The following is a 24,117-nucleotide window of genomic DNA, read 5'->3' as shown; positions in this document are numbered from 1 at the left end:
CTTTTGTACCAGGATCACATGGTCCACTGTGTCAGAAGCAGCACTTAGATCCAGCAGTACTAAGACAGAGACTCTGCCAGCGTTGGTGTTCAGACGAATGTCATTTGTCACCTTGACAAGGGCAGTTTCAGTGCTGTGATGGGGCCTAAATCCTGACTGAAAATCATCAAAGCAGTTGTTTAGCATGAGAAAGTCAGTAAGTTGTTGGTAAACAACTTTCTCAATGATTTTGCCTAAAAACGGCAGGTTTGATATGGGCCGGTAGTTGTTCAGTACCATGGCATCAAGACTGCTCTTCTTCAGGAGAGGCTTGATGACAGCAATTTTCAAAGCCCTTGGAAATGTTCCAGGCTGTAATGAGTTATTAACTAATTGAGTGAGTTGTGGTAACAAACTGCTTAGTAGTGATTTCAGAACTTTAGTGGGAAAAAACATCAAGGCAACAGGTGGATGAGCTCAGCCTTGAGATGGTCTCTTCAACTGTTATGTCATGTAATGGTGTAAAGTGTTTCAGTTCTACCAAGTGTTTCCTGGATGGCTGCAGAGTTGGTATCTGCCTTGTGCAATTTATTGTTTGTTTAATACCCTGAATCTTGTCATTAAAAAATAATGCAAATTCATTACATTTAGATGTTGAAATCAGTTCCAGTGGCAATGGAGATGGAGGGTTTGTCAACCTACTCACTGTAGCAAACAGGACACGTGAGTTGTTACTGCTGTTGTTGATGATTTCAGAAAAATACATTTCTCTCTTTCTACGTAGAGTTTCATTGAACACACACAGCATCTGCTTATAAATGTCATAATGAACCTGGAGCTTTGATTTACGCCATCTTCGTTCGGCCTTCCGGCACTCCCTTTTCTGTGCCCTGATGGAGACATCATTTCTCCACGGTGGCTTATGCCTGTTCCTGATTAATTTATCCTTAACAGGAGCAATCACATCTATGACATTTAGAACACTTGAAGTATATGAAGTCAACAAATCTTCAACATGAGAGAAAGTGATATTTTCAAACCTAATCATCTCCATAAACACTTTCCTGGTGTTATCATTTATGTGTCTTTTCTGAACAAGTGTAGGTCCAGTTGCATCTTTGGGAATTATGAACAAATCAAAAAAGACACAAAAATGATCAGACAAAGCAACATCAATCACAGTGATATTAGAAGCGTTAACAACACCCTTAGTATTGACAAGGTCCAGAGTGTGACCTCTGGTATGGGTCGGCTCCCTGACGTGCTGGCTAAGGCCATACATTTCAAGGACGGCAGAAAGTTCTTTAGCATATCTGTCACAGGCCTTATCCATGTGAACATTGAAATCACCTGTAATAACCAAACAGTCAAACTCTGTGAAGACGACTGAAAGCATCTCAGTAAATTCATCAATAAAATTTTGACAGCATTGGGGAGGTTTGTAGAGGATAATAAAAAGTATAGAGGGAGATAATTTCTGCTCCATTTTAAAAGATACATACTCAAATGATAAGAACTCCCCAAATGACAGCCTGTGGGGAACCATATTATCACTAAAAAAGGCACAAATGCCACCACCCTTTTTGTTTTCTTTCTCGTGTTTCTGATAGAAATGTAAAATTAGGTGGGGTGGATTCAATAAGAACTGCATTTGCTGTCCTGCTATCTAACCATGTTTCTGTTAAAAACAAAATCGAGATCATAAGAGGAGATAAAATTATTGATTAAAAATGATTTGTTACATAGAGATCTGACATTGAGCACTGCAACTTTCAAATTAGTTTGAGTAGGACCTGAGATTATCTGTCTGCAAGGGATTTGAATTTGATTTCTCTGATTGGACAGTCTGTCACTCTTTTAGCCACTCTGCGTGTTTTGACTATAGCTATAGCACTAGGGGAGAGTGTTCTCTCCCTGGGCCTCAGGTCGATAAGTGGTTTATTATGGCTATAAGTCCTAGAACAGCAGAGGCCCTGGGTGTCCTAGTTACTGATAGCAGCATTGATGCTAGTCAGGATCTTTGGTCCGGGATCAGGGATCAGGTGCGGGGGGTCTGACAGGGGTGCTCTGAGGAAAGACAGGTGTTTGCTGGGGGGATGAGTTGACTGGCGTTGATGATAATACCCGTGACCTTGCCAGGTTAGGGGTCAGAGGCACCATTTTAATTCCTGATTTCACCAAATGATTTGGAAATCCCATTGGTGAAGCAGGGGATGGGATGGTCAGTGATGAGTCTGCAGAGGATGCGGATGCAGCTGGGGGGGCCCAGGGCAGTGGAGGGGGCACCATTGAAGGTGCTGTTGAGGGGGGATCCTTGGCTGATGAGGGGTCCGTTGCTGGTGTGGTGTGAGTGTTTACTTCACTCCTCTCTTCTCTCAGAGGAGCCTTTAGCTCAGGGGTATTCAACTAAAATTTAAAGAGGTCCAGTTAGAGAAAATTTCTTGAAGCAAAGGTCCGGAAGATCATAATGTCTAACTGGTTAGTGTGATATATATTTAAGTAGCCTAGTAGTTTTATCAACATCTGCATGTAATCAATACCTGACTTTTTTTATTAAAAAAAAGCACAATGTTTTGTTTTTATTATGATGGTATACAAGTAAAAGTAGACCCTTTACAAATTTGAATGATATACTTCTTTTATCTGTACGATCAGAATTGACGGAGTAATTTAAGTTTGTTTCGGCCTTATCAGAAAAAGATGCGTCAAAACGCGCCGGCGCGTGCGTCGACCCCAGAGGGTTGAAGTAATACATAGTAAAACTTACCCCTCCCACACAGTTCATTTATTACACAAGTAAAATGCATATAGATGTAAAGTTTTACTTAAGAAACCAAGCTCCTTACCCTATCTCTAAGGGCGCACCCGGACAACCTGTGGAGGAAGCTCATTTCAGCCGCTTGTATCCGCGATCTTGTCTTTTCGGTCATGACCCAGAGCTCATGACCATAGGTGAGAGTAGGAACGTAGATTGACCAGTAAATCGAGAGTCCTTGTTTCCCTGTGGTCTGGTGAGTCCCCCAATGTGTGCGTGACCAACACCCTTATGCTTTGTTCCTTGTGTCCATGTTCTTGTTTCCTTGTGGTCTGGTGAGTCTCCCCGTGTGTGTTTGACCCAGACGTTCATGCCCTGTTACTCTGTGTCTGTGTTCATGTTCTTGCCTTGCTCCCCTTGTTCACATTTTCCTTTGGTCTGGTGAGTCCCCGAGAGAGTGTGTGACCTCGACCTCCATGCTTGTTTCCCTGTATTCATGTCTTGTTCCCTGAAGGCCTGTGTGACCCCAGTGTGTGTAGATTAGATATATTTAAAACTTAAAACAATGTGTTGTTTTAAGAATTGAACTATTTCATTTTAAAAAGGAATATTTAATATTGGTCCTGTGATGGACTGGTGACATTTCCAGGGTGTACCCCAGCCTTTCACCCAAAGAGAGCTGGGGTAGGTTCCAGCAGATCCTTGTGATCCTAATTAGGAATAAGCAGGTATAGATAATGGATGAATGAGTATTTAATATCATCAAAAACCTGGGTGACTCCTGAGAAAGAATTTGTTTTTAAAAATCTCCCTAGTACTACTTTTGATTTTCTTTTACATTTTTAGGCTCCAGCAGATCCCTGTGACCCTGGTTAGGAATAAGCAGGTATAGATAATAGTATTTGTATTCTGTTTGGAAAACTTTAAGGTGATTGTATTGTTAATAAACATACGTGTATTTTGTTTGTGCAAACGTCAGGGTGATTGTACTGTCAATGAATGTATGGTCATGGGTTCGCAACACGGCCTTTCTGTGTGGAGTTTGCATGTTCTCCCCGTGCTTGCGTGGGTTTACTCTGGGTACTCCGGTTTCCTCCCACAGTCCAAACATGCATGTTAGGTTGATTGGTGAATCTAAATTGCCCATAGGAGTGAGTGTGAGTGTGTGAGGTTGTCTGTCTTTGTGTGTCTCTATGTGGCCCTTTGATGGACTGGTGACCTGTCCAGGGTGGACCCCTGCCTTTCACCCGAGAGAGAGCTGGGATAGGCTCCAGCAGATCCCCGTGACCCTAGCTTTCAGGAAAAAGCGGGTATAGAAGATGGATGGATGAATGTATGGCCAGTATGGGGCTTAAACCCATGACCTTGATGTTATCAGCACCACACTCTAACCAACTGAGCTAAACAGCCAGTAATAGTCTCCAACCCCAGCAAAGTCAAGCAGGAAATATTGGGATTAATGTAGTGGTGGGCAAGTGAAGCCTCATGAAGCACTGAGGCTTTCCTAACAATTGTGCCGAAAAAGATTCAAAGCTTCAAGACTTCAGTGACGGTGACATCTGGTGGACAACTGAAGCCATAGCAACCTCTAAAGAGCACGAATGAAGCACTGGCACTGTTTCAATCCCATGACAGCTGTTGTATCTGATTTATAGTGTGTGTGTGTGTGTCTGGAGTGAGAGAGTGTGGTTGGTTGATTACCTGCACACCTGTGGGCAGAGGGAGAGGAAGTTAGATAGGGAAGACACAGGTGGTTGGGCGGGGAAAATGAGGATAGGAGGAATATCAAACAGGTTTTCAACCGTGGTGTGCGTGGCGTGTGTGGCGTGTTTGGTGGTTTTGACGCGTAGTTTTAACATTTAAATCTTGCTAAGTCAGTATACTGCATTTTTGTTCTTTTGGTTAGTCTTCTTTTGATAATAAAGTGTTAAACGTATATTTTGGCGGACATTGTTTTTCTTTTTTGACACAAGTTGGAAACGTCTTCCTCTTTTTTCCCTAGTGGCATTTTTTTGTTGTTAGATTGCCACTACAACAGCAATAAAAGTTCAGACCTCTTGAGATCAAAATGATCCCAAACTTTAGAACGTCGCTTATTGGTGGGACTCGCCCTGAAACTTGCCAAAATACTCTCACTCTCACTGTCCAAATCCTGAAGCAGAATGATGCATCTTATATAGCTGGTATGGCACCAAACCACTCACATCTGTCAAACCTGTCAAGCTGTCATTGGCTCAGAATGCATTGAAACGCCATGAGCCAATGACACACACTGAAAGACTATGAGCCAATGAAAAGCTTTGAAACATTTCGAAGCAATGAAGCGCGAAGCGAAACAGCGATGACATTCGAAGCTTCGAACGTCATCAGTCACGTGACACTGGTGTTTTGACACAAGCCCCGACACAGCGTTTCGAATCACTCCGCTTCAGGAAGAGTGACACAAGCTCCGAAGGCTCGGTATCATTTGCCCATCACTAATAGTAGTTCACTAGATTGTTTTGTTCCCGGACAGCATGGTGAATGAGTGGTTAGCACTGTTGCCTCACAGCAAGGAGGTTCCTGGTCCGAAACCCTGCAGTGGCCTTTATGTGTGGAGTTTTCATGCTGGTGGGTACTCTGGTTTTGTGATCCCATTTATAGACCACTGTGAAATGAAATACAACTGCAAAATAACGAGCTAACTGCTAACTGAGGTGAGCTGACTGCATCAGTCATCCAGGCCATGTAGCTCCTTCGGCAGCAACAGAGACTGACTGTTACACACTGAATGTATGTCTGTATAAATATAAACCTAAATATGAATATGAATGCTGCGAAACAGAGAATTGGTGAGATTTTATGTGAAGGGTAGTACACGTGTATGTGGCTTCTAAAACTAATTTTCTATTAGTAAAACTGTGGAGGAAGTTTGTGATAATGAAGACTCACATACCAGAGAAATGTCTTTCTGAGTTTTATTCACACACTTACTGACATCCAGCTACATCAAGTGAGGAAGATCATGTCAGAGTGGGATTTTTACACCACATTTCCCCTTTGAGCATAGCAATAGAGATGGAAAGACAAAAGCCAGTCTTAGACCTATCTCCCACAGTTTCCACCAGAAACTGAGAGGCCAATGACGATCAAAATGCTGGATATTTTCAAGTGTTTTCAAGGGTTAGTTTTGATCATACAGATAAAAGCAATATATCATTTGAATCTGTAAAGGGTCTAGTTTTAGTTGTATACCCTCATAATTACAACAAAACAATGTGCTTTTGTAAAATAAAGAAAGCAGACAGGGTGCGCTGTCTGTCTTCTCTCTCTGTCATCTCTCTTCACAGACACATGAATAAAACAACCAGAATCTCAGCCAATACTTGTCTCATAAAAATAAGAAATATATGGCTTGAAATGTTTTTATTTTAAATGAAACAATTCAAAACAGTCGAAAACAAATCACCACTTTTTACGTTTTCACCTTTTACGTGAAGTACGTTTTCTCCTGTCTCACCACATTGTAACTATTGTGATCCCGCCTCGTACTGAGCGCACTGTTCATATGGAAATAATCTGAGGTGAGACAGGTAATTCTGTACATGCCCCTGAGAAATTACATAAAACGCCAAACTTCATCATAGAATTTACTCACTGTTTCTGTGTTTGGATGACGGCAGGCTATGTGGGTGAAGAAGTACTTCATATGTTCCAGACAGCGATTAAGAGTTTACTTTGTCCTCAGAGTACAAACATGACTTAAATGACGAACATTTGGATCCGCATTGTACTGTATTGTATTGCAGTAATTCACATTCCTGACTGAAAGGCTCAGTCATGTCATTTACCTGATGTCTCAGGTAAATGACATGACTATTCATGGTCATTTACCTGATGTCTCAGGTAAATGACATGACTATTCATGGTCAGACACACTTTCTTGCATATTTCTTTTCTAAACAAAAAGTGTCTTACAAAATTTAAATCAATGTATTGTTTTCAGTGAATGAGTGAACATCACTTTCACATCATGTTGAAGCTAACACTTTACACTACAAGATGTATTTATTAAAAGTCTTGCAGAATCAATGTTCTGTTTTATCGTCTTACAGTGGGTACGGAAAGTATTCAGACCCCTTTAAATTTTTCACTCTTTGTGTCATTGCAGCCATTTGCCAAAATCAAAAAAGTTCATTTTATTTCTCATTAATGTACACTCAGCACCCCATGTTGACAGAAAAAAACAGAAATGTAGAAATTTTTGCAAATTTATTAAAAAAGAAAAACTGAAATATCACATGGTCATAAGTATTCAGACCCTGTGCTCAGTATTGAGTAGAAGCACCCTTTTGAGCTAGTACAGCCATGAGTCTTGTTGGGAATGATGCAACAAGTTTTTCACACCTGGATTTTGGCAAATGGCTACAATGACACAAAGAGTGAAAAATTTAAAGGAGTCTGAATACTTTCCGTACCCACTGTATTTCAGTGACTTAAAAATTTCAGTTTTTCACTAACCATGCATAAACACTGTTTGCTCAAAAACACAATCACATATTATTGTAACCCAGTTTCTGCTGATTAGAGTGTTATCACACTTTAGCCATTAACATGTTTAAAAGCAACTGAAAAAAGCACAAATGTCAGGGCATGTCAGAACTTGTCCAGGGCCCCAAAACACGCTCAGACCTCAAGACGGTTAACCTATTTGATAGAGACCTTAACCACAGTGGTCAGTTTTGACATTTCTTCTTGGTGTGAATGCGCTGATGGGCTGTTAGAGCACTTGAGCAAACAAAAGATTTTCCACATTGCTCACACCAATATGGTTTCTCTCCAGAGTGAATACGCTGATGTGCTTTGAGGGTGCCTAACTGTGAGAAGGCTTTTCCACACTGGTCACAGCTATAGGGCTTCTCTCCAGAGTGAATACGCTGATGTCTTTTCAGATTGCATAATTGTGTGAACGCTTTTCCACACTGGTCACAGCTATAGGGCTTCTCTGCAGAGTGAATACGCTGATGTGTTTTGAGGTGGCCTAACCGTGAGAAGGCTTTTTCACACTGGTCACAGCTATAGGGCTTCTCTCCAGAGTGAATACGCTGATGTATTTTCAGACTGCTTAAATGTGTGAAGGCTTTTCCACATTGGTCACAGCTATAGGGCTTCTCTCCAGAGTGAATACGCTGATGTGTTTTGAGGTGGCCTAACTGTGAGAAGGCCTTTCCACACTGCTCGCACCAGTGCGGCTTCTCTCCAGAGTGAATACGCTGATGTGTTTTAAGGGGGCCTAACCATGAGAAGGCTTTTTCACACTGGTCACAGCTATAGGGCTTCTCTCCAGAGTGAATACGCTGATGTGTTTTGAGGTGGCCTGACTCTGTGAAGGCTTTTCCACACTGGTCACAGCTATAGGGCTTCTCTCCAGACTGAATACGCCGATGTGTTTTGAGGTGGCCTGACTCTGTGAAGGCTTTTCCACACTGGTCACAGCTATAGGGCTTCTCTCCAGAGTGAATATGCTGATGTGTTTTGAGGGGGCCTGACTCTGTGAAGGCTTTTCCACACTGGTCACAGCTATAGGGCTTCTCTCCAGAGTGAATACGCTGATGTGTTTTGAGGTGGCCTAACCGTGAGAAGGCTTTTCCACACTGGTCACAGCTATAGGGCCTCTCTCCAGAGTGAATACGCTGATGTGTTTTGAGGGGGCCTGACTCTGTGAAGGCTTTTCCACACTGGTCACAACTATAGGGCTTCTCTGCAGAGTGAATACGCTGATGTTTTTTCAGGGTATTTAAACATGTGAAGGCTTTTCCACACTGGTCACAGCTATAGGGCTTCTCTGCAGAGTGAATATGCTGATGTGTTTTCAGGGTGCCTAACCGTGAGAAGGCTTTTCCACACTGGTCACAACTATAGGGCTTCTCTCCAGAGTGAATACGCTGATGTTTTTTCAGGGTATTTAAACATGTGAAGGCTTTTCCACACTGGTCACAGCTATAGGGCTTCTCTGCAGAGTGAATATGCTGATGTGTTTTCAGGGTATTTAAACATGTGAAGGCTTTTCCACATTGGCCACAGCTATAGGGCTTCTCTCCAGAGTGAATACGCTGATGTGTTTTGAGGTGGCCTAACTGTGAGAAGCCTTTTCCACACTGGTCACAGCTATAGGGCTTCTCTGCAGAGTGAATATGCTGATGTGTTTTCAGGTGACCTAAGTGGGAGAAGGCTTTTTCACACTGGTCACAGTTGTACGTTTTCTTTGCAGAGTGAACATGCTGATTAATCTCTAAACTCTCCAATGCTGTGAAGGTCTTGTTGACTCCCGTTCTTCTTTTCTATTTGTAAAAAAGAAGAAAAAAGCAAAATGGAGAAAAGATATGAAATTACATGATAGAAAAATCCAAAACCATAATTGACATTGACATTCACAACATGTCTATGAAACATGATCATGTAAACTGTGTTTCCCTGGAGTTCTATTTCATTCCGAAGTTGTAAAGTTGTGTTGTGTCTCATCCACATATTTTGTCATTTTTTTAAAATTATTTTTCTTAAAACATGTGCTTGCCTCACCTCAATAGCTTTTCTTAGTATCAACATTTAACTTTTTATCTAGTTTCATTTCTAAACAGTGGACACAACTCTCTGAAGTACAGCACCATATTTAAAGCACTAGCTTAAGTTTGAAATTAAAGAATTTCTCTTAAGTCTAATTTTTTCTCTTACCCAAATTTGGCTTTGAGAAACCACAGAAGTGTCTGGCAACAATTACTTTTAAGTTAGACCAAGTTTTACGACTCAGTGCCACACAGACGCAGGTCTGTCAACCACCACAAGACCAAGAAAACTGACCAATGTAAGAGTGAGTATACCAGCTTGGTGACAAAGACACTCTCAGCCTGCAGCTTAGTTAGCTTAACTTAGTCTTGGAACTCTGACCGATTCCACTTTGAGGACCAAATGGCCTCCGAAGCAGACTTTATTGCCCTGCTCGCATAGTAACTTCAGCAAGCTCCAGGTGATGTCTTGCAGCTAAGTACTCTGTGATGAACAGCTGATGCTTCAAACTGCAAAAACATGAAAATATTTTTTCCCCAAATCTTCTTTTAACCCTCTGGGGTTGACGAATGTGCCAGCGAGTTTTGTGGCGTCTCTGTCACCTCTCTTCACAAACACGTAAATAAAACAACCAGAATCTCAGCAAATACCTGCCTCATAAAAATAAGAATTATATGGCTAGAAAGCTTGAAATGTTTTCTTTTAAATGAAACAATTCAAGTCGAAAACAAATCATCACTTTTTATTTAATCCGTATGAACGTAAGGAGAAGTCCGTTTTCTCCTGTCTCACCTCATTACAGGTAATGCGACCCCGCCTTGTACACTGTTCACATGTAAATAATCCCAGGTGAACCAGGTAAATATGTGCACGCCCCCGAGAAATGACATAAAACGTCAAACTCTCAGCTACAGCTAGTGTGAACAAGATGACATTCACATCATTTGTGAAGTAAACACTTTAGCCTACAACATGCTGGTCTCCAAAGTCTTGTGAACCAATGTTCTGTTTGTGTTTTATGGTCTTATTTCAGTGACTAAAAAATTGTAGTTTCTCACTAACCATGCATAAACACTTTTTTCTCAAAAACACAATCATGTATAAACTTGCTGCTCACATATTATTGTAGCCAATTTTGTGCTGATTACAGTGTTATCAGACTTTAGACATTAATATGTTTAAAAGACACTGAAAAAAGCACAAATGTCAGGGCATGTCAAAATTTGTCCAGGCCCCAAAAACCCCCTCAGACCCCAGAGGGTTAAACTCATAGCTCTCCACCATTCCCTCCTATCACCTGCACTGTCACTGGCAGCTTTTTGCTCTTTGTACCAATTAGTTCCCCTTTCATTCTGTTTTCAGGTTATCTGTGCTTTTTTCTTTAGTTTTTTGTAGCATTTGTTTCTGTAGCATTTCTGTTTACCGTTTGATCCTTTGTAGCATTTGTTTTTGTCATGATCTGTATTCCTTAGTTCCTGTTTTTTGTCTTATTTTGAAGGATCATGGCAGGAACTGGTTTTTGTTGTGTTCTGTTCCCTTTACTTTGCCCCATTTTGTTATTGTTTTCACCTGTGCCTTGTTTTTGTCCCTCACTTTATATACCTGTGTTTAGCGACAGTTTTTTGCTGGGTTGTCTGCTTACAGTTGCTCTTTACTGCCTTTGTTTCCTGAAGAGCCACAGTTCCCTGCCTCAGTAAAATACCCTGTTTTAAGTTAAGTAGTCCAGCTTTGTTCTTGTCTTTTGTAGCCTTTGTTCCTGCTTTGTTCATGTTCCCTGTAGCCCTGCTTTCCTTGTGTTCCCTGTAGTCCTGCCTTGTCTCTGTCTCATGTTCATGCTCCCTGTGTGGTCTGGTGCATCTCCCTGACTGTGTGACATCTCCCTGACCCAGACCCTCATGCCCTGTTGTCCCTGTATCTCATGTTCATGTTCCCTGTGTGGTCTGGTGTGTCTCCTTGAGTGTGTGTGACCCAGAACTTCCTGTCCCCGTAACTCATGTGCTTTGTTTTGATTCCCGTGTCCTGGTGTTCCCCAGTTTCCTGTTTTCTGCCTTCCCGCTTTGTTCTGGTTTCTCATTGAAAATAAAGGCTTTTTGTTTAACCCTGAGTACCAGAGTGGGCGTTTCCTTGGTCCGAACTTTAGTTAACCCTGACATATGACAGTATTTATGTCTGTTTGCACTGGAGTGCCCCCCGCCCGTACCTACACAAATACCTTGTGTGTGTGCACACACACTTGGCAATAAAGCTCATTCTGATTCTAATTCTGATTCTGATTAACAAACAATACCAGTGTGAGGACTTTCACACCCGTCAACTGGGAGCAAACTGACCGAATCACTACATTCAAAATGAAAACTTTACCACAAATAAATTATTACTTATTTTAAAAAGCTTCCCATGACACTTTCAAGGCAAATGATTTAAGTCACTTGATTCATTAATGTCACAATTTTAATGGACACACTAGAATCTCCCTATGAACACTCCAAAGAAAAAAAATCCAATGGTGGACTTGAAATGCAAAACTGATTAAGTACTGGTCAGATTAGCATAAGTAGAATATCAGACTAGCAACACTCATCCTTAGTAAACTGGCTGGGTAATGGCTCAGACCTGCTTCTAAGCTGTTTTATTCAGGACTGGGTGAAACCAGAACACACACCGGGAAATACATAAACATAAAGGCTGGATCTTAGACACTTCCAGACTTGAAATAAAATTAGAAAGAACAGATGATGCACTGACCATTGACTCTGGCCTCTTTATGAAGCCTTTTCTATCGAATAAGTCCTGAATGCTGAGCTGTTGATCACTGCCAACAGAGGACTGGACCTCCTCGTTACTGCGGTTAAGCCAGCTGCAGTTCTGAAAAGCCACGACTGAAATTTGTGGGTGCGCATATTACTATGATTACGGTACAACATAGAACACGCTTTCAAAGCACTTTTCATTTTTCTCAGAACTGAGATAAGTTTATGAGATAATTGTCATGTTTTTTTTCAAATTTGCCCTCAAATGGTTCATTTATAGGTCTTTTTTGACAGGTGTTTGTTTATTTGAGTAATGAATTTCTGTATTTTTCAGAGGGCTAGAAAAACCGCATTTCTCATCAACAAAAAAAAAAAAAACAATTGCCAGTTCTTATAGGGGACATCCCATACTATATACAGTGCATCCCTCATATGAAAACCTTTTACTGCGGCCTTTTGGAGAAATGTTCCATTATCCTACTTCAGTGTCTGTCGCTCCCAATTGTACTGTATAATTATAATAATAAACTTGTAAAACAAAACATACTAGAACTACTAACTAAAGGTCACATAATGAAAGCACAAAACATTGTTTTACAACATATCAAGTCAAAGTACATTTTCCCAGTGTAGTACTGAGGATGACAGTGCCACTCATCCTCACCAAAAATGGCATTTGCAGGTATGTTAACACAGGTGGGATGATACCATCCATTACACAATGAGCACTGCACCATGATTTCTTTGTTGTGTGCAGGACTACACACTGACAGGAATTTGCCTAAAATTGGCTTTGCTTGGTTGAGGCTCTGAAACACCTGGTGAATTCTGCCCTCATCCGTCCCTCACGGAACAGACAATTCTCAGGCCTAAGGTTGCAGCATAGAGGATGTGCAAATGCAACTGCAAACAAGCCACAGATGCTGCTATTGCTTTGCTGCTGAGCACTAGGAAAAATAACCACGAATAGGTCTTCCTTTGGCCTTAACATCCCCAATAAGGCTTGTGTGGCACTGGTGTCCAACACTGTTGAGAGGCTAATGTGAGGGAAATTTACACCTTGATAGACAAATGTCTGCTACCTCCTTGTGTTAATTCAACAAAGACTTTTGACACGGCTTTGTATTCATTAGGAAGCAGACGAAAAGTCATTGAGACGCTAATTATATTATGAATGCCATCCGGAGGCAGATGATTCGCTGTGGCGACCCCTGAAGGGAGCAGCCGAAAGGAAAAGAAGAAGAAGAAGATGCCATCCTGCCAGCACGACTTACATGTGAGTGAATTATGTGTAAATTAATACTATTCAACTGATATTAAAGCTGATCATTTTCTGTGTTTGCAGTCAATCGGTATTGACCCGTTCTGCAGACCGTATGCTCCGTTGTGACTCTGTTGCTTTGTCTATTAAATTTGCCATCCTTTAACCTGAGATTTGCCTCCAAGTGCTTTTTGCCACGACAGCTACCATGAATGCAAACCTTATTACTACCAGCAAAGATGTTGCTTGCTGTCACCCAATGGTTTCCCCCAGTGTGTAACATTCGAATGAGTGGCTTGTTAGGAGTACCCACAATTCCTCCTTTAATACACTAGATAAAAGTTTGGACTGAAATCCATCAATTTCTGTGTATTCATTTGCAATAACGTGAGAAGCAAAATCAATCTCATCACTGCTGAGCCAATAATCAGGGTGCAGAGTAGAACTAATGGCACTGCCTTTGGGGGCTTGCTGTTTTCTATAAAGTCTACTTGAAGGCAGTTTTTCAGTTGGTCTCTTACCATACCAGCATGGACTAAGGTTCATCTCTTTGCATTTTAGGTGTGTGTAGGTGTGTGTGTCTTTGCATTTGAAGTGTTACCTAATAAGAAGTAATCATTTATTTCTTCTACTTATGAGAACTGGGGTCTTTATTTATACTCTTTAGAAAGAGGAAATACTTTATTTTGTCTGTCTGTCCTGCTGTAAACTCATCTGAAAACAATGATTTGAAAGATAAACTTTAAAGTAAAATATAGAAAACCATTACTCAAATAAACAAACACCTGTCAAACTGGCTTGATCTCAGTTTTCTATCTATTAAGTCCTGAACACTGACCTGCTGATCGCTGGGACCAGAGGACGAGTCGGGCTCGTTGGTCGGGTGGTCTGGGTCGATGAAATCTTGATCTGTGTGCTCTTGATCCTTTATTCCGCTCTTGTATTCGTCCAGTTCGGCACAATCCGGATCCTGATCCTCCTCTTTAGATGCGCCTTTGTTGTGGTCCTGGTCGATAAAACCCGGGTCCTCGTTCTCCTTCATCTCCTTCATAACAATGACGTAGTGGTCGTAGTCGATAAAATCCGGGTTCTGAGTCTCCTCTTTAATTCCATGTTTGTAGTGGTCGTGGTAGACGAAACCTGGGTCCTGGTTCTCCTCTTTAATCTCGGTTTTGTAGTAGTTATCGCTGTTTCCATGCTCTGGTTCTGTTTTTGTCGCCGCCATTTTGAGACGCAAACGTCCCCAGAAGCCGAAGCCCCGCCCCCTTAGTAACCGTTGCTAAGTGTCAGCAGCGTGTGCCTGGGCCTCGATGGGAGTGTTATCAGTGTTTGAGTCACTGTCACAATATCGTGGTGTGGAAATCAATGATGTGTGACAATAGTAAAGTTTGTGGACATTATTTACATTTGTAGACGTGTGATATATATGCAAGAAGGTGTTTATGTTCACATTGGAGTGTGAACTGAATATTTCATTTGGAAACAAAGTGTATTTATGGAAGTGAGAGCTCCACTCTGTGATGATGCTTGTGTGACTGTGGCTATATAGTGTTTTCAGACTTAAGCTATGAGGACCACCATGTCCATGGTGTCACTCAAAGCAAACACTGAGGGTTCATGTGATGTGTTTCACTTCCTTCTAGATCCAACACAGATTAGTTGGTGAAGGATTAAACAAATAATAAATCAGATGTTTAAAGGCTGTAAATAAGTCACTGTGTGGGCTGTCAGACTGACATTTACATCATATGTCCCTCAGCATGTCTATAATGTCTGCACCAAATTTTACTCTGACACAAAGCAGTGAGTCCACAGAGCACAGCTGCAACCAACCCCCATCAGGAGGCTCTAGAGCTCTTCACAGCCACTGGATGCTGATAGATCCTTCAAACACAGATGGGCTGAACTGAAAAGGAGAGTGCATAAGAGAGGACCCCAGACCTTGGATGATCTGGAAAGATTGTGCAAAGAGGAATGGTTAAAGCCATTAACCTTGCCGTTAACCTTGTGAGATGTTATAGGAGGAGATTAAGTGCTGTCTTGTTGGCAAAAGGGGGGTTGTACGAAGTATTAAGATCCATCCATCCATCTTCTATACCCGCTTTTCCTGGTTCAGGGTCATGGGGATCTGCTGGAGCCTATCCCAGCTCTCTCTCGGGTGGAAGGCAGGGGTACACCCTGGACAGGTCACCAGTCTGTCGCAGGGCCACATATAGACACACAAAGACAGACAACCTCACACACTCACACTCACTCCTACGGGCAATGTTAGAGTCACCAATCAACTTAACATGCATGTTTTTTTTGGACTGTGGGAGGAAACCGGAGTACCCGGAGTAAACCCACGCAAGCACAGAGAGAACATGCAAACTCCACACAGAAAGGCCAGGATGCGAACCCACGACCTTCTTGCTGCGAGGCAACAGTGCTAACCATTCAGCCACCATGCTGCCCCGAGTATTAAGATCAATAATAATAATCAATAATTGTGGTACACATGATTTCATATAAAGTCAATTATTTGTTAATGTTATTTTGTTTTTTGCTGAATAATTGTACTTCAATTAAAGGTTGGATTTTTCTCATTTTTCTGAATTTTGGTTCTATTTTTAAAAAGAAAATGAATTTATTAGAAGTTTAAAATCCTTAATCCAATCTTAATCCCAGGTGCCAATAATTGTGGAGGGCACTGTAGGAGTGAGTGTGACTGTGTTCATCTCTACTGTGTTTGTTGGTTCCCTCTCATTCAAATGAGACATGATGTCAGCAGTAACCTAACCTAACTGGAACACACACAGCAACAGTTTTTTCAGTCCTCAAAGTCCACTATGGGTCACGTTAATATAGCGTGTTTATAAATAACAGATCATTCATGAAAGGCTTCAAACCTGCATGGGGCGATCCCAATGGATTCCAAGCCCATCACCTTAACCACTCAGCCAGAACAACTTGCTCTTGTACTGAATTTGATTTATTTAAAACAAAAAACTGTGTTGTTTCTAAGTATTTAACTATTTAATTTTAAAAAGTAATGTTTAATATCAGCCCTCTGATGGTCAGGTGACCTGTCCAGGGTGTAGTCCTGCCTTTCACCCAAAGAGAACTGATCCCAGATACCCTAATTAGGAATAAGCAGGTATAGATAATGAATATTTAGTATCCAGAAACTGGGCGACTCCTGAGAAACCACTTTAGACATGAGACCAGCATGTTAAAGAAGTGCAGCTCTGAAAAGGAGTTGACAAACATGAATCTTCTTTATGAAACAGGAGCATGTAGGGAGAAGACAAGAAGGGAATCTAAACAGGAACAGTGTGGTCTAAGGTGCCACACTCAAGGTTTTCTTCCTTCCTATGAGCAGGGTATTCTGGTCTCTAGGTGAAGGCGTGGGTTCAAATCCCACTCCTGACAGGTGTTTTCATGTATTTCATGTATTGATTTCTACCCTGTACTTTGATAACATTCAATGTCTCTTTGTAAAGTCATTTTCTACTTGAAGATGTACATGTAACAGTAACAACAGTGAATCAGCTGCAAAGATATTCTGCATTAACCTGATAGTCAATTGGCAGAACACAGGTGGATCCAAGTGTAGCACATTTACAGTTAAATGTGTGTTATACACAGCCTGGCTAGCTCAGTCAGTAGAGCATGATATTCTTAATCTCAGGGTTAGGGTTAGGTTTGAGCCCCACTTTGGGTGGTGGTGATTCTACAGGAGAGCTCCATGTGTTGAGAAGAGGTGATGTGACTTCAGGGGGGTAACAGGAGAAGGAGTTTCAGTGTCATTAAATAAACACAGATGAGTGACTATATCATAAATGACTACAGAATTGCTTCCAAATTGAAACACAGACTAAGTGGAATTTCCACACATAGAACATTATGTCTTCATTATGTAACACAATCTAATTGTGTTAAACAGCTGTACAGCTTTATGTCCCACACTGACATGACATTTGTCACAACATGCTGATTTTCCAAAGTCCACTGGTGCATTTGTGTGTTACCAGAAATATCACAGACACTATGTTGTCAAAAACATGCATCCATAATCAAACTAGGCAGTTGAAAGTCCAGCTTTTGCACCATATGTTATGTTATTTTATTCAGCCTGGAAACAGACCAGCACCACAGCAAAATAAGTGTCATGATCTGTATCAGAGGTAAAGCTGGACAGAGTGATATGAAGTGTAAAGATCAAATCCTGTTAACAATGAGGTGTCCTTTAGAAATTAATGTCTATCATTAACATGTTTACATTCTCACTTGAGTGAAACCTCAGAAATAACTTTTCTAAAATTATAGCTACTCTAGATGGCATAGCCCTGGCCTCCAGCACTACTGTGAAAAACCTTGGAGTTATTTTTGACCAGGACATGTCCTTTAACTCACACATAAAACAAATTTCTAGAACTGCATTCTTTCACCTGTGCAACATTGACAAAATTAGGAACATCCTGTCTCAAAATGATGCAGAAAAACTAGTCCATGCATTTGTTACCTCAAGGCTAGATACTGTAACTTATTACTATCTGGATGTCCCAGTATCTCCATAAAAAGCCTCCAATTAATCCAGAATGCTGCAGCCAGAGTCCTGACAGGAACTAGCAAGAGAGATCATATTTCTCCTATATTGGCTTCTCTTCATTGGCTCCCTGTAAAATACAGAATAGAATTTAAAATCCTTCTTCTCACATACAAATCCCTTCATGATCAAGCTCCTTCATACCTTAAAGACCTCATAGTACCATATTATCCCAATAGACCACTTCAATCCCAGAGTGCAGGTCTACTTGTGGTTCCCAGGGTTTCCAAAAGTAGAATGGGAGGCAGAGCCTTTAGCTATCAAGCTCCTCTCCTGTGGAACCAGCTCCCAGTCTGGGTTCAGGAGGCAGACACTCTCTGTACTTTTAAGGCTAGACTTAAAACCTTCCTCTTTGACAAAGCATATAGTTAGGGCTGGCTTCAGGCAACCCTGAACCATCCCTTAGTTATGCTGCTATAGGCCTAGACTGCCCGAGGACCATTGGTGCACTGAGCTCTCCTACCCTAACCCCCTTCCCCTCCCCTCTCTTCTCTCCTCCCCCCTCATGTATATTCCACCAATGAATGTTACTAACCTTGTGCTCTCTCTCTCCCCTAGTTTGTGCTCTCTCCCTCTCTCTCTCTCTCTCTCTGTACCTTCTGCAGGTGTCCCTGGTCCTGGAGCTGTATATCGCTGATGTGCAGTTACTGGTCCCACCAACCTGCAGTGTCTATTTGTTGTTTATTGTTTCTGTTCTTTTCTCTCTGCTCTATCCACTCACCCCAACCGGTCGAGGCAGATGGCCGCCCAAACTGAGCCCGGTTCTGCTGGAGGTTTTTTTCTTCCGTTAAAGGGAGTTTTTCCTCTCCACTGTCGCCAAGTGCTTGCTCATAAGGGAATTGTTGGGTTTTTAGTTTTAGTTTTTGTAAAGTGCCATGAGATGATTTGTATTGTGATTTGGCGCTATACAAATAAAATTGAATTGAATTGAATTGATTTGATCTTCATCTTTGTTTTTTTTTTTCAGGTTGAGGGGCTGCAGTTTGTCAGAGACCAGCTGTGGTTATCTGGTCGCAGCTCTGAAGTCCAACCCCTCCCATCTGAGAGAAATGGACCTGGGTTGGAACAACCTCCAGGATCCAGATGTGCAGCAGCTGTGTGAGTCCAGACTGTAGACTGCAGACTCTGAGGTCAGTAGAGGGCTGGAGTCAGTCCATGGTGCTTTCAGCAGGATTGGACTAAACCCAGTGAGTATCAAAGCAAAGATCCAGGATTTCCTGTAAAGCTCCAACCTTCTCAGTGAAGCTGTGAGAGGAGAACAGGGACAGGCTTCAGGATTGGACAGAAAGACAGAGAGAGAGACAACAGTCAGCCAATCAGATCAGCCAGAAGCTTGTTGTGATCATGTGTTTGAGTTGATGTGAAGACGACTGTTGCTGATGAAGTGAGTCTCTGTGACCTCTGGTTTCTGACCTCTGCTCTCTCTGCTTCTCTCTGCAGGTGGATGTGATGGTCTTCATAAAGCTGGACCTGAGTCTGGACCTGAGTCTGGACCTGAAATCTGGGACTAACCTTTAGCTGCTCACCACAACTGTTGTTGCTACAAATCCTGTTCATGTTGTTCTGAGTGTAATGTAAAGATGATGATTTTAACCTTTGACCCTTTTGAGGCTGAGATTAAAACTAGGAGGGGCTAGAAACTAAATTTAGATCAGACCAAATTATTGATGAGATGGGGTTGGGTTTAGGACTAGAGGGGACTAGATTTAGGACCACAGAGGATCAGGGCTCTGAGTCAAACAATGAGTTAAAGTTAAACAAAGACCAAAGTGAAATTTTCCTTCTGGGCCCTGAACTAAAGAGAGAAATGATAAGTAGTAAAATGAGAAATCTGAGTCCAGCAGTAAAAACAGGGGTCTCCAGTCTGGGTGTTATTATAGACTGATTGAAGTTTGGTCTCATAGAAAGAAAAGCAGTCAAACAGATTTTTATCATCTTAGAAATGTCAGCAGAGTGTTTCCCTTTTTATCTCAACATGACACAGAAAAAGTGGAACCAATCAAAGAGTGTGTCTTAGGGAGGAAGACATGACTGTGGAAAAACTCTGTCGCATCTTTCAGGGAAAGAAAAGTCATTTGAAGTCGAGTCCACAACGCAGCTAGTCCTGCTACTGGGTCCTCATTGGCTCTCATCAGCCTTAGGTCAGCTGTGAAGTTAATGGAAGTGCTGTTCAGTTTTCTACAGGTTTTATTTGATTATTCATTATTATTATTCTATTATTATTTTTTATTGTTTGGAGAAATGGCGTATTGCTCTGGTCGACAAAAACTAATATTGAAATACAAACCTTTTCTTTTTTTTCATGGGTCTAAAGGGGATCAATGAAATTTAACAGCTGCTTTGATTTCCTTTCTCTATGTAACAAAACAAAATCCACAATAACAAAGAGACAAAAAAATGGAACAAGGGCTGGATTTCAATTTTTTTAACTTTGGGATTTTCAAACAAAAATCAAATAACCAGTGTTTATTATTTTTTTAACATCTGCTGTTGGACAGAAAATCCAAAGACTAAAAGATTCACGGTCCGTGAACTTTTTGGTATTTGAAGTTTGGTTTTATAAACATAAACAAAAAAACGACATTGAAATCGTTTTTTGATTCTGTGATGAAAATGTCAGACACCTTTCTAAAGTTAGACTTGATTTTCTTTCCTCATTTATACTTTAAATAAAGAAAGTTCTACAGTGCTGAAACGGAAAAACAGCTGTATTTCCTGTCTCTAAAACCGGAAGGAAAAACAGTTGTATTTCCTTCCTCTAAAACCGGAAGTATCTCTTCTTCTGTCATTTGTGGTGATCTTCTTGGCGCTACTACTCTCACCTGGATGCTGCTACTACGAATCGTTATTGAATCACGATTACGCAAGAAACCGGAAGTTGTTTCAGAGAGACGCGTGTTACTCGGCGTCTCACCTGCAGGCTCCTGTAGCTAACACCGGTCCGATTGGTAGTGGAAGGTCAAGGCTTTAGAGGTTTACTCAGACATCATTTTAGAAATGGAGAAACAAGGCTTGTTATCGGAAGTTATCTCTGAACATCTGTCACGGGAATGTGGAGAAGCGAGAGGGTTTTCACAAGAACTATCAGGAAAGTTTGAGCTGAAAGTGGCGTGATGTGTTGAATTCATGTGTCATGCCTGTAATAGTCAGTGGTACAAAAACTGCTCATAAACTGTAAGGAAACAGGCCAATAGGCTACACTGTAGAAATACTGCACTAAAAGTAAATGTGATCAAGTAAATGCAACACATGCAAGTATCAGAAGTATATGCTTCTTGAAACTGATAACTGATCATTCAGTACAGTAGAGATTATCAGCAGTATTTGATTGGAAGTGTAGCTTGTTTCAAGCTCTATAAACCGGACATTCATAATATATAAAATGAAGAGAAATCTAAAAGTCCAAATTATGTGAGATGTTCAGACTGGTAGCTCACTTTTTTTTTTTTTTTGAATGAATCTTGTTATTTTTAAGGGAGCTCTGAACCTTAACCCCAGACCATACCATGCTGAATATATGGGCCATAAGCTTCACCTCGACCAGAATGAAAAACCTGTAATGTTTGGAGTGACCCATGTTTTAGCCATCGATGGGTTCAGCACAAAGAGTGAGAGTCCTTCCACAATGCCAACGAAAAACAACTTGTCCATCTATGGAGACGTTTTCAGGTCACACTAACAGTATCTCAGACAAAATTTTGACATTTTGATTTGTCAATTTTTAGATGAATTTGTGTTTTAGCTAAAATAAATGTAAAATAATTTAAAAGACACATTATGACAAATCAACATGATCAAACCCTGTCATTTCATGACGAATGACGCAGCTTATAGTGTTGAATTGCAACAGAATGAGCGTCCTCTGATGATTGTTCTCATGTGCTAATATGTTCTAACAATGTTCTATTACATTTGTTCACTTGATCAAAGTGTCATACAACATTGGGAGACATGGGGGGGGGTTGCAAGGTGGGAGATCTGAAGGTGCGTTTTCCATTTATTATTGTTTACCCGGCCCCGGTCTCCAATGATCCTATTTAAAGACCTTAAGCCTGACAGAACGGACTACAGTGATGATACAGCCTGTGGACTGTGACGCTAAGGCCAAACTGTTTGCACCTCAACTAACTCTTTAAAGTCTTCGTATGTAGGTTTCAGCAGAGAGACATTTATGTTGTTATGGACAGTAACAGCTGCACTTGTGCAAAAAGGTCAAAGGTTAAAATCATCATCTTTACATTACACTCAGAACAACATGGACAGGATTTGTAGCAACAACAGTTGTGGTCAGCAACTAAAGGTTAGTCCCAGATTTCTGCTTTAGACTCAGGTCCAGGTCCAGACTCAGGTCCACATCCAGCTATATAAACAGGGTTCCCACACCTTGGTTAACTTCAAATTCAAGGACCTGTCAAGGACTTTCCAGGTCCAATCCCCTGAAATTCAAGGACTTAATATGGAGATAACAATTTAAGTGAGAACAAGGTTAAATGGTGTTACGTTAAGATCCACTGTTAGTTTTCATGTGTCAAACTCAACTATGGAAAAAAGCATGTGTTGCATTTCTTGTTGGCCATATGACAGAGGGCTGATATTCTATTGGTCATATTTCTGTTTGGCATTAAACTGAAGAATATCAGTAGATCCATATTGGTTCTAAAAAGGATCTGATAGGAACTTTTCATGGATATTATTGAAAAGAGCTGAGGGTCATGGAACCAGAAGTTGAAGACATAGAAATATGCTTTCAAGTTTTTCTTGCCTCATGGGTTTACATGATCTTACCAAGCAAAGCAATTCAACATGACATTAAAGAAAAGATTTGGCCAACAGATGATTCCAAATGTTTGCTTTACTGAACACAATATACAGTCACTGACTGAACAGACTTGGGTTGGCTGAAAGCCCTGAAAACATATCCCAACATAGTGCAGATCAAATCCATTCTAAAACAGTCCAATATTTCCATAAGGCCATGAATGGATCAACAATATTAAAGAAGAAATCCAAACATTCCAACACAGGTCAGCTTCAAATATGGACCACAGAGCAAACACGTTCCTGAGGTATTCTGTGCTGGTTTCCTTTTTCAATTGATGTGGCTTGTTCCTTTGGTCTTCATTGACTTTTGAAAGCAAAACACATCCAGTCAGTTTTGTTCTGGGATATTCCCATCAGGACATGGATGCACATGAAGGAATAAACAATAGGAAACAATCCAATATTTCCCAACAGAACAGTCAGGTCAGCTGAAAACAGATTCAAAACAAAGAGCATTCACGGTCCGTGTAGTTTTTGGTATTTGAAGTTTGGTTTTATAAACAGAATCAAAAAACGACAATGAAATCGTTTTTGATTCTGTGATGAAAATGTCAGACACCTTTTTAAAGTTAGACTTGATTTTCTTTCCTCATTTATACTTTAAATAAAGAAAGTTCTACAGCGCTGAAACGGAAAAACAGCTGTATTTCCTTCCTCTAAAACCGGAAGTATCTCTTCTTCTGTCATTTGTGGCAAGGTGCAGTCTTCTTGGCGCCACTACACCGACACTCACCTGGATGCTGCCAAACATGGAGCAGTCCGTAGTTTTCAGAAATAATAAAAGAGCATCACTCAGGGAGGAGGACATGACGGCTGAAAAGGTGAGTCGCATATAAGGTCAGAAACCTTTAACTTCACCGGTCACTTGTGTTGTTTCATTAACCAATTCAAAGTTAGCCTGAGCTGCTGGCAGACTCGTTAGCTTCGGTCACATTCGGTGATTAACGGCAGTGCTGCGAATATATTTTGCTTTATGTAACTTTAAGGACACGGGCCTGGCTAGTTCCTTTTCCGGCCACATGCCCCCAGTTAATCCACAGTGTCAAAGAGGCGCAGTTTGATCACATGGCTCATAACCACGTGTCCCAGCCCCCAATGAACTATGGTTCTTTTTTTACTGTTCTCACTCCTGTAATTGGACATCAGAACATTTTTCAGTTCCTACAGCACATTTCACATGTTCAACAGAACAGATTCTAGAGGAACATGAATAGTTGTAAATAAGTAGTTGTTTGGTGGTGGGTGGGTGCATGGGCTGGGAGACATTGGGGGGGGGGGGGGGGGGGGGGGGGGGGGGGGGGGGGGGGGGGGGGGGGGGGGGGGGGGGGGGGGGGGGGGGGGGGGGGGGGGGGGGGGGGGGGCGTCATGTTTTACAGTATTATAAAAGTACAGTGTTGTAAAACATGACGGCCAAGTGGTT

At 41.3% G+C, this 24,117-nt stretch overlaps 2 protein-coding genes, 1 non-coding gene and 1 pseudogene across 3 annotated transcripts in view; 2 read left to right on the top strand and 2 right to left on the bottom strand.

The window, feature by feature from the left end:
• The window catches only part of LOC113143885 (zinc finger protein 208-like), a 905,597-nt pseudogene that overhangs the window by 728,109 nt on the left and 153,371 nt on the right, over positions 1-24,117 (bottom strand).
• Positions 1-24,117, top strand: part of LOC113143888 (NACHT, LRR and PYD domains-containing protein 5-like) — a 267,626-nt gene that overhangs the window by 149,712 nt on the left and 93,797 nt on the right. The window lies entirely within an intron of this gene.
• On the bottom strand, positions 4,071-4,144 carry trnai-gau (transfer RNA isoleucine (anticodon GAU)). Its single transcript has one exon. It is a non-coding gene; the product is annotated as a tRNA-Ile (tRNA).
• Positions 18,848-24,117, top strand: part of LOC113143891 (NACHT, LRR and PYD domains-containing protein 1b allele 2-like) — a 30,332-nt gene continuing 25,062 nt past the window's right edge. The window contains exon 1 of the mRNA XM_026329512.1: positions 18,848-18,974. Within this exon, the coding sequence (XP_026185297.1) occupies positions 18,926-18,974 (49 nt within the window). The 5' untranslated portion in view covers positions 18,848-18,925. The remainder of the gene's footprint in view (positions 18,975-24,117) is intronic.

Source organism: Mastacembelus armatus, unplaced genomic scaffold, assembly GCF_900324485.2.
Source record: "Mastacembelus armatus unplaced genomic scaffold, fMasArm1.2, whole genome shotgun sequence".
Taxonomy (NCBI): Eukaryota; Metazoa; Chordata; class Actinopteri; order Synbranchiformes; family Mastacembelidae; genus Mastacembelus; species Mastacembelus armatus.
This window is presented reverse-complemented; position numbering and strand designations above follow the sequence as displayed.